The following is a 10,195-nucleotide window of genomic DNA, read 5'->3' on the forward strand; positions in this document are numbered from 1 at the left end:
GAGAGTGCCTGGAACTTAAGAGTTGCAAGGATAGGAGGTGGCAATGGGATGGTTTGCCAATAATACCTTGGTTGTCATTAGAACAAATGACATTTCACTACACAGGGCTGTGTGGTGTACTGGAAAGAGCATGAAATCAGAAGGACCTGTTTAGAATTCAGGTTTTGCTCTATATTAGCCGTGAGATTTTGGCTAAGACAGTTGAGCACTCTGATCCCACAGTCTTCAAATATGCCAAGTGCTAATAATAATAATAATGCTTGCCACATACGTGAAAATACTGTCACTAACGGTATAGTAAAATGTTACACTGGTATAGTAACACTGTAAATGGATATAATTATTAGAAGGTTTTGAGGAGCGAGGCTTAGAATTGCTCTCCATTGATTTGCTTACAAAGATATTTTCATCTTCCACCAGAGGTGTTTGTTGTGAAAACCTTTGTAGAAATAATGATATTTGAGGAGTTTTTTTTATTTCTGTTACTGTCAACCAATTTTTAGCAGGCATATGACTTTCTGCATATATCATCCAATCGATTTAAAAATAAGTCAACAAATATTTATTGATCGACTGCCTCATTTCATAAATGAATTTGAGGAAGTACACTCAATTTGACATTCTTGTATTTCTCCATATGTGGGTCACACATTTTGTCTTGCTTTTCGAATAAAAAAAGTGGTAGACACAGTAGGTTGGCCCTCAGTATCAGCCACTCCCTCTTTTTAGAATGCTATACCTTTCTGTGTTTCAAAAGCTGGAGATCTCCAAGTTACATACCCCAGTCATCCTTGCTGCTAATGTTCTGCATGCAAAATTGGTCTCACCAATTGCACGCAGCAGAGTAATATTTGCAGGTGCTGTTTTGATGCTGCTGGCAAATACAGCCATGGAGATCGCGGTTTTTCTGTGTTGAGAGGCGGTTAGGCTGTGGATTGGCTTCCAGACTCCATCTTTCCGATCGTGGGCAAGAGCCAGTATGGTAATGTTGTCATCCTTTAGGAGTCATCCTTTGATGTTCAGTCCTTCTCCAGCCTTTCCATCGATTTTGAATGTCCCCGATTCCCTATGACAAATCCCTTTCTGTCTAGAGTAGCTAGCTGACTGCTGCAACAGAATGCTGACTTATAAACTTTGCGTGTAGGAACCATGTTGATGTAGAGAAATGACCTTGCATTTTAATGGAGGGAAGCAGACGATAAGCAAATGGATAAGTAAAATTTTCAGTAAATCGTGATACGTGCTATAGATAAAAATAAAAGCTAGTAAAGGAGATGGGGAGTGCAGGAAATGAACGCGGGAGTGTTGCCGTTTTAAATCAATTACTCCTCTGCTTAGAGAACTCCTTAAGTGATGCTACTATTTTCCATCTCCAGGAGGTTGTATTGTTTTCCCACAGCAAACATGGCAGAAAAAGCTTCAATCTGACCCTTGGGTCCCTAAAAAAGATGGCTACAGAACTTCCTGTGCTTGCCCTCAACAAAAATGGCGACGATACTTCCTGTTTAGGGCTTTTGCCTGTAACAAAGATGGTGCTTATGGTACAGGTTCCCTAAGTCCGGATTCCGGTTGCTTTTTTTTTTTTTTTTAAAGATACGTGGTTGCAGACGTAAGTAACAGGAATCCATCTTTTCTCCAAGGCTCCGCGCTATTTCGCCTGCGACCCGGACCCTGCGTGGCTCTCCCGCCCCCTAACTTGCTCGCCGGGTTTCCGAGCCGGGCCAGGGTTGGGGCGGCCGTGGCGGTGGCGGTGCCTGGGGCCCGCCTTCCCCTGGGTCCGCTCTGAAGATCATTACCAGCACCCGCTCTTTCGCTGATCAACTTGTCCCGAAAATTTCTTCCTGTTTGTGATCTAATAAGAGTTTCAGCTTGCAAGGCAGGGAATTTTTACAAATTTCCAAATGGGCGCTCGCAGCTAAGCGTGCACTCCCTCGCCCTCACCTGCCACCTCCCGGACTCCTCAGAGGGCTGCGAGGAGAGATCGGGGGATCGGGTGTCGCCCGGCCGTGGTTGTATTGCCTGTGGGTGTCTGAAGCCCCCTCTGCCACCCCTCCACCTGCTCCTCCCCGCCACTCGACCCTCACTGCCTCCACACAGCCACCCCGCTGCTCACTGGTGTAGTGGTCACGGGCCTGCACCCTCAAGTCTTGCGTGGCTACTGACCAGTGCTGGAGTGTGGACATTTTCTTTTTTTTTTTTTTAAAGAAAAAAAATCCCATCACATGTCCCATACATGTGTGTCCAGGGCCGTGTTGTGATGGAGATTCTGAATTCTTGGAAGGAGTGGAGTCTATGACTGTATTTAAGGTTTATTGTAGACTGGAGACAAACAAAAAATATTTTTTCTTGAAAGTGATGGTGTAGAGGCCTTTTCTCTTAATGAAAAAGATCCTTTAACTCATTGGTAACCTGCTGGTTTCTGTCGCCTACTCCCGTTGCTGAGCAGGTTCTGCAAATGCCCATGGTCAAAAAGGCACTTGGCTCCATGTTGACAGTTTCTGCGGTGACCATGATGGGGTGGCTCTGATGAAGACATGGTTAAAATAAAACCAGCATTTCTTCTCTAGAATGTTAAAATTAAATGCTATTGTGTAATCCTCAGATAAAAATTAATTATTATTATTTTTTTTTTTGGTGGCTGGCCAGTGGGGGGGTCCAAAGTTTACTTTTTAAGCAGGGTCTCTGACCCACTTTTTTTCTAACCCACTTTCCCCTCTCCCATCTCTTTATTGAACAAGGAATTGAGCTAGGACCCCACTGCATGAAAAGCAAAAACAGGAAAGATGATTCATCTTCAGCCTTGTTCATTATGTTTGGAAACATTCGAAATTAACTTGACTTGGCTTAACCACCATGTATTAAACACCATGGTTTGTCACTAGGCTAATATTTGAAGATGGGCCTGGCCTTAAGGAACTTACATTGCAGCCACGCCATCTTTAGGGGGCGCATCAGCATTCCTGCAATCTGAGCTATGATTTTGTCTCTTTCCAGAGAGAAATGGAGGCCAGAGACAAACAAGTGCTCCGCTCACTTCGCCTGGAGCTGGGTGCAGAGGTGTTGGTGGAGGGACTGGTTCTTCAGTACCTTTACCAGGAAGGAATCTTGACCGAAAACCATGTTCAAGAAATCAAAGCTCAAGCCACAGGCCTCCGGAAAACAATGCTGCTGCTGGATATCCTACCTTCCAGGGGTCCTAAAGCATTCGATACATTCCTAGATTCTCTGCAGGAATTTCCCTGGGTTCGGGAGAAGCTGGAGAAGGCCAGGGAAGAAGCCATAACTGAGCTGCCTACAGGTAGGCCTTAAAAAGATCACTTCCAACTAGTTCCAAACTTGTTGGAACTTTGCCCTTTGGATTTGAAGTTGGGGATGTCGGCAGGGGTCAGTGGTTGATGAAAGTGGGTAAGGAGTTAGGGCTGAAGAGACATTGCATTGGCGGGACAGGATAAGGAGCAGGCATGAGGAAGTGCAGGGAAGGAAGGAAGGATGAACCATGACTGAGAGGTTGGGGAGGGAGCTCAGAGAGTACATTTAGACATGTTTCCAGGGAAACTTGGCATGTTACTTGGGAGGCATGTTCTCCTGAGAGAGCCAGGCCACAGCTCAGCCCGTGGCATCAGGAGCCATTTGGAAAGTGCAGATGGGAAAGCAGGCATTGGGCCTACTGATAACCGATTTTGTGGGGTGCCAGCACTGCCAGCTGGAAAAGGTCAGATCCGTGAAGGAGCAGACAGTCTCTAAGAAGTCATGCCCTGCACCTGTTTCCCTGGGCTGTCCTACATGGCTAAAGGGGATTATTTTGAAGGCTGACTTAGTTTGTTATTAATGTTTATTGGTTGTTTTATTTTTTTTAAAGGTTGCTGGTTTTAAGTGTCCTTTTTAGTTTGGCTTTGTTCAGACACCTGGAGTATTTAATTTTGTAAGGGCAGTTGTTTGGGGAGGGTCTTGTTTTGATCTTAAGGAGAATTGGAAGCTTCAGAAAAGAGAAAATAGTTCCAGTGTTATTAGCCTGGTTTGTAGCAGGAAGAAGAGGTGATAGGAAACGCTTGTTCCCTCTTAACACCTCCCATGACTTCTCCTTTTAAAAAGATTGAGGATCAGAGAACTGAACTAGCAAAAATAAAAAATTTAAGAAAAAAGATAATTGAAAGTTGACTTGAAAATTTTTAACAAAATTAGGAAATCAACATTTAGAACTACTCCAAGTCAGTGGTCCCCAGACCTTGTTGTTGCTGTTTTTTAAATACATGTATAACTGGTTTTAAAAAAACCGTGAAAAACAAATACCAATAATAAAAGACCACTTTTATTATTTTTGCTCCATGAACCTCATATTTTAAATGATTTTCAGACCACATGTATTAAGTAATCATAATTAATTCTTCTATTTTTATTAATGACATATGTCTGAATATCTGATCAGCATGAGATAGCCAGTTAATTTAGGAAGGTCTAGTAAAATCCCAATGGAAAAGCAAAAATATTTTCGTTACAGGTAAATTATAGGTAAACGTATGTTTTATGCTTTTTGAAATATTGAAAATGGCTGGCCTTTGAGGACCACTGGAATTCTCAGCTTGTATTGTCCTTACAAAATTAAATACTCCACATGTCTGAACAAAGCCAAACAAAAGTGTCTCAGACGTTTCTATCACTTCACATCTCTGTTATCTTCTAGATCACAGAGACTTGGGGAGATGTTAAAACATTATTGGTGTTTTCTTGGTTTTGTCCTTACAAAATTAAATACTCCACATGTCTGAACAAAGCCAAACAAAAGTGTCTCAGACATTTCTATCACTTCACATCTCTGTTATCTTCTAGATCACAGAGACTTGGGGAGATGTTAAAACATTATTGGTGTTTTCTTGGTATTTGACTTAAAGGTTCCTCCTGGCAACAACATAGTTGAAATTAACAAAACAGACAAACTGAAAGCCTGTCACTATCAAAATATTTAATTTTATGATTATTTTGGGTGATGTAAATAGTACTGTTGTATGTCTTTCATAGAGGTGTGACCCTGTTTTCATTTCTTCAGATACATTCAGAGAGCAAGAAAGAATTAAGGTGGTTTTTTACCAAATGATGAAAGTTACAGAGCACTGAGGGGAAAAATAGTTTTTTAAAAAGCAAGCAGAATGAAGATGGCCATAGTGGGAAAAAATTGAGCATCTCTGTGGAGAAGTTTAGAAAAATAAGGTTTTTCCCAAGATTTGTTAATTCTGTAGTAGTGATCAAATGGAAAGATAGGTTGGCTCCGGAACAAATTAAATACTCTTAATTGTTTTACTTTTATTGAGTAACACTGCTCCTGAAAAAGACATTCTGAAGCGGGGGTTTGATTTACGTATGTCTCTGTATACCTTCCACAATGACAATCACATAAACTCATTTTAAATAGTTTTCTTTCTTAAATATTGGCTATTTTAAATACTATTACAAAATGTAAGTAAGGTATGGAGAATAATGGTTCAGTGAACACCCGTCTTCCCATCACACTCAGTTTAAAAAAGGTAATATTACCATTGCCTTTGAGAACTCCTGGGTCCTCTTCCCCAATCCCATCTAATTCCCACTTCCCACTCACTGATAAACCCCTGAATTTGGAATTTATCATTTATTTGCTTCTTCACTTTGCAGTTATCCATCTCATAAAAAAAAAAATCACATTTAAAATCCATATGTTACTGAAAATCCAGAATACCATAAATTCTAGTGATATATTTATACACACACACATATATTTTATGTGTGTGGGAGGGAAGGGTTGGAAGAAATGATACATTTTTTAAAAGTTGACTGTTAACAGCCTTCTCTTATATGGGACCTTAAAATATTTTTAAGTGTTTAAAGTAATTAATTTGATGGCAATATTTTTGTTCTAAAATGGAATTGAGATTTAATGAATTGGAAACCTAGGTTTTATGTTTTTTTAAAAAATCCTGGGACGAGTATCAGAGTTGAAATGCATTCCAATTTAATGTCCCGTTAAAAATCAAACAAACCCAGAGGCCTGTTTGCTAGGACCCAGTGCTTCCCCAGTGTGGTATTAGAGTAATTTTAATAAGCTTTAAAATAGGCCACTTTTTACAAAGGCATCCCTGAGTTTTGAGAAACTGGACTGCAGGAAAATGTGGTGCTTATATATGTATGTGTATACATTGACCTCTTCTTAACCTTTTACTCACTTGGTTGTAATTATTAATTAGTTTGCATGGATTTGGTGAGGCCTTGAGAACAAATGGGAAGGAATGGCCTTTTCTTTAGCCAAGAGGTTGATCTTGCTCCAAGAATGAACTGATTTTATTTCATTAAAATTTTCTTGTTTTGGTCTGCTCAGGGATTCTTGGTTTCCCCTTTATTTGCTTGTTTAATTTTTGTGTTTCACTTGTAAATTTTGAGCTGCCTCAGAGGCTTTATCTGGGTGATTGATCCTAGTATGTTGCTTTTTATTTATGTGCTGGCTGTCATTTTTCAGAGAAGAATCGAGTTGTAGCTTGTTCTCCACTCTTCTAAACGCCACCCCCACCAGATCCCAAAACACACAAAAACACCCTAAACCTTCTGATTCTCTCAGAATCTTCCTAGGCAACTGGTCTCCCAATTTCTGTTTAAAAAAAAAAAAAAAGTCCAAGATATTATGGATTGATTTTATGTTTTTCTCACCCTGTAAGGACTCTTGTCTTTTAGAAGAGGAATTCTGGTGATAAAATGACTTAATCCACCTTGGCACCGTGGAAGGAACACTTCATGGTACGTCCCTTTCTGGCCAAAGTCATGTAGTAGACATTAGATCAGCTAGAAATCCTCTCTGGGCTCCTGTCAGGTCATTTAGGAGATGAGGACAGTGCTGTATCTGTGACTCCTCATGGGCCCTCTCTGTGCTGACAAGCTCACTCCAGCGCCTGAACTAATCTGGATCTGGAAAGGAGGTTTTTCAGCAGCCCCTGCCTCCCCATCTGGTGGGACTTAGCCTAAGTCATGGTGGGAGTGACTCCTGAGCTGCAGAACTCCCTGTTCCCCGTGTTGGCCCTTGCTGTGGGACTGGGCCTCTGTCATGATTCTCACTTAACAGTCTTCCTGGTAACCCTGCCTTTTACTCCAGTCTTCCTTTAGGCTTGGGAGTTTATGTGCTTTTTTGTTTTTCTCTCCTCCCTTGGCTAGATTCCTGCTTTATGTTTTCTTAGCCACTGGTGAGAGCAAAAAACAGATCTCTGGGAACACAGCTCAGCATCTCCTGCATTAGCATCGGACACCTCATCTCTTGAGGCTGTTGGGGTGGCTGTCTGAGGCTGGCACTTGCTTTAACCCTGCTTGAACTTGAGCTGGGCTTCCCCGTGGACCCTATGGCCTGGGCTCCCTGGCTGCCCTTGCTGGCACAGTACACAGGCCTGGCTGATCAGTTCCAGGGCTCAGCCTGTCCCTTGTGGAGCTGGCTTTGAGTGACCATGCAGAGCCACATTGGCCACTCTCCTGAGATACACTCTGGCTCTGAGATGTAGATAGTACTTGGATGCATGAAGTTACTGAACTCTAATGGCAGAGATTTCCGATACTGTAATAGGTTTATTAGAGAGATTTCTAGCTTGGGATTCTGTTCATAGGATGCTGCAATCATGCCATGTAATTTATCCTGCTCTGCATATGGTAAGTTCAGTGTTGATCTCAGTTCATCCAGCTAGTGGTGTATTTCCACAGCTTCCACTGTGGTGAGTAGTGTCTGCCTGTGACATCCTGTGTACTAGAGAGAGAACAGTGGGTCACCATCCACAGCAAGACCTTCTCTCTGGGAAGGGGCGAGGCTATAGAGAGCCCAGGTTTCTGTGGGTCCCCAGCATGATTATCATACACTTCCTGAGGACCAACTAAATGCCAGACTTTGGGTATATAAAGACATGTGAAGGATCTCAGATCAGCTTAGGGCATTCATTCAACAGATATTTACTGAGGATGGACCATGTGCTAGACATTAGGTGCTGGTAATATAACAGGAAACAGAACAAAGCCCCTGCTGTCACAGAGCTCCCTGTATTCTAGTGGGGAAGGGGCGAATGGTGGGGACAGTCATAGGTACATGTATAAATAACGTATCTGGTGGTGACAAGTGCTATGAAGAAAAATAGCCTGTTGGGGGTGAGGGTAGTCGGGGAAGGCCTCTGTGAGGAGGGGACATGAGCAGAGACCTGACTTCTGTGACAGTGTGGCCAGGTGCAATGCCTTCCTCACAGAGAGATGGATCACGTCTTACATCAGCACCGATGCAGATGCTGCTGTTTGTTGTCACAATTCCCAAATGTGAGATGCGTGGTTCTTAAGATGATTTTAGATGATGTGTGGATGTGGGATTAAATAATACTGAATCACATGATGAGAAAGTTATTTCCTTTTTATTTCTGTTTAAGTCCTGATAAGAACGATAAGCCTTCATGCTTAAAACCTTCTGTGAGCAACAGTATTTAGCTAGAATTTAGTTGTATTGGTTTTTTCCAGTATCAGTTTAACCATTTCCTCCAATTTATGGCAAGTGTATTAGTCTGTTTTCTCGCTTATAACAGAATACCTGAAACTGGGTAAATTATAAACAAATGAAATTTATTTCTTACAGTTATGGTGACTGCAAAGTCCATGGTCCAGGGGGTGCATGTGGTGAGGGCCTTCTTCTGGGTGGGGACTCTCTGCAGGGTCCCGTGGCAGCCAGGGCATCACAGGGCAAGAAAATGGCATGAGCAAGAGAGAGCTAACTTTCTCACTCTCTGTCCTTATAAAGCCACCAGAACCGTGCCCATGATAACTCATTACTCCATGAATGACTGTGTTACGTTAGCAGTGTTTAAAATCTAGAAAATTTATAAATTTAGCAATTCTACCAATAATTTTTTGGCGGGGGCAGCTGGCCGTTATGAGAATCCAAACCCTTGACCTTGGTGTTACAACACTGCACTCTAACGGTTCACAATGAATGATTAACCCATTCACAATGCCACTGTCCTCAAGATCCAAACACCTCTCAAAGACCCCACCTTTCAAATACCGCAATTGGATTTCCCACCCTCTTCACACTGTTACCATGGAGATTTCCAATACATAAACTTTTGGGGGACGCATTTGACTCAATAGCAGCAAGTGACACTGTTTTCTATTTATGAAGTTCCTTTTAAAAATACATTACTTTTGGCTGGCCAGGTAGCTCAGTTGGTTAGAGCGTAGCCTTGTAACACCAAGGTCAAGGGTTCAGATCCCCAAACTGGCCAGCTGCAAAAAAAAAAAAAAAAAAAAATGTTACTTTTATTTAAGCAAAAATGAGTCAACTTAAAGAAAATACTAAAAAAATAATAACAGTGTGGGGATGTGGCAAGAAGTATGAAGGTGCTTTTCATGTATTTCCTCACTTGGAAAGCGAGGCAGGGAGTCGGGGAGGAGTCTTTGTCTGGCTGGCGTTAGTTAAGAAGGCAGCTCCAGTTCTAGTTCAGACAGAAGATAGTGCTGTGTTCCAGATGCTTTACAGTTTTGCTCATTCAGTTTATGCCCAGTGACAGGAATTGGTTAAATTTATTAGTTGTGGGCTGGCCAGTTAGCTTAGTTGGTTAGAATGTGGTGTTATAACACCAAGGTCAATGGTTTGGATCCCCATACCAGCTAGCCACTCCCCCAAGTCCCCCCAAAATTTATTAGTAGAATTACTACATTTATGTTTTGTAAATTTTAAACACATTTATCTGCTAATGTAACACAGTCAGTAAGATGGAGCCTTGTCCTGGCATTATGGAATTTTAGAGCTGGAAGGACTCACAGATCATCTAATTTTTCTCTGAGAAAACGGAGGCCTAGGGAGATTAAGTTGTCCATGATCACACAGCGAGTTAATGTAATTTATTGCCGGGACTGGAATCCAGGCCTCCCAACTCTTGATTTAGGACTTTTTCTGCTGCGCAATCTTGGCTCCCCACTGGGTTTGAAATGGAATTGTATTACGCCGTATTGTTAATAATTGAAAAAGGCTCTCTTTTTTTATTATACTAATGCACTTTTTTTTTCATTTTAAGAGAAAAATTTTCAAGGGCTTTTAAAGGTATAGTAGGATGAGATTTTACTAAAATATTTTAGTTTTGTTAATGCTGATTTTAATCATTTAAAAGGAAATTGTGATAGTTCAGTACTGCGTTTTATCAGATTCCCTCCCCCCCCCCCC

General features: G+C 41.6%; 1 protein-coding gene across 2 annotated transcripts in view; it reads left to right on the forward strand.

Moving 5' to 3' along the window:
- The first annotated feature begins 1,577 nt into the window (after positions 1–1,577).
- Positions 1,578–10,195, forward strand: part of CRADD (CASP2 and RIPK1 domain containing adaptor with death domain) — a 176,342-nt gene continuing 167,724 nt past the window's right edge. Inside the window, exons 1-2 of one of the 2 annotated variants that reach the window (XM_008574769.1) lie at positions 1,578–1,609; positions 2,995–3,298. In XM_008574769.1, the coding sequence (XP_008572991.1) occupies positions 3,001–3,298 (298 nt within the window). In that variant the 5' untranslated portion in view covers positions 1,578–1,609; positions 2,995–3,000. Of the gene's footprint in view, positions 1,610–1,690; positions 2,022–2,994; positions 3,299–10,195 lie in introns of those variants that run through there. The other variant, XM_008574768.1, reaches the window with a different exon arrangement.

This window comes from Galeopterus variegatus, unplaced genomic scaffold, assembly GCF_000696425.1.
Source record: "Galeopterus variegatus unplaced genomic scaffold, G_variegatus-3.0.2 Scaffold1098, whole genome shotgun sequence".
NCBI classification, from domain to species: Eukaryota; Metazoa; Chordata; class Mammalia; order Dermoptera; family Cynocephalidae; genus Galeopterus; species Galeopterus variegatus.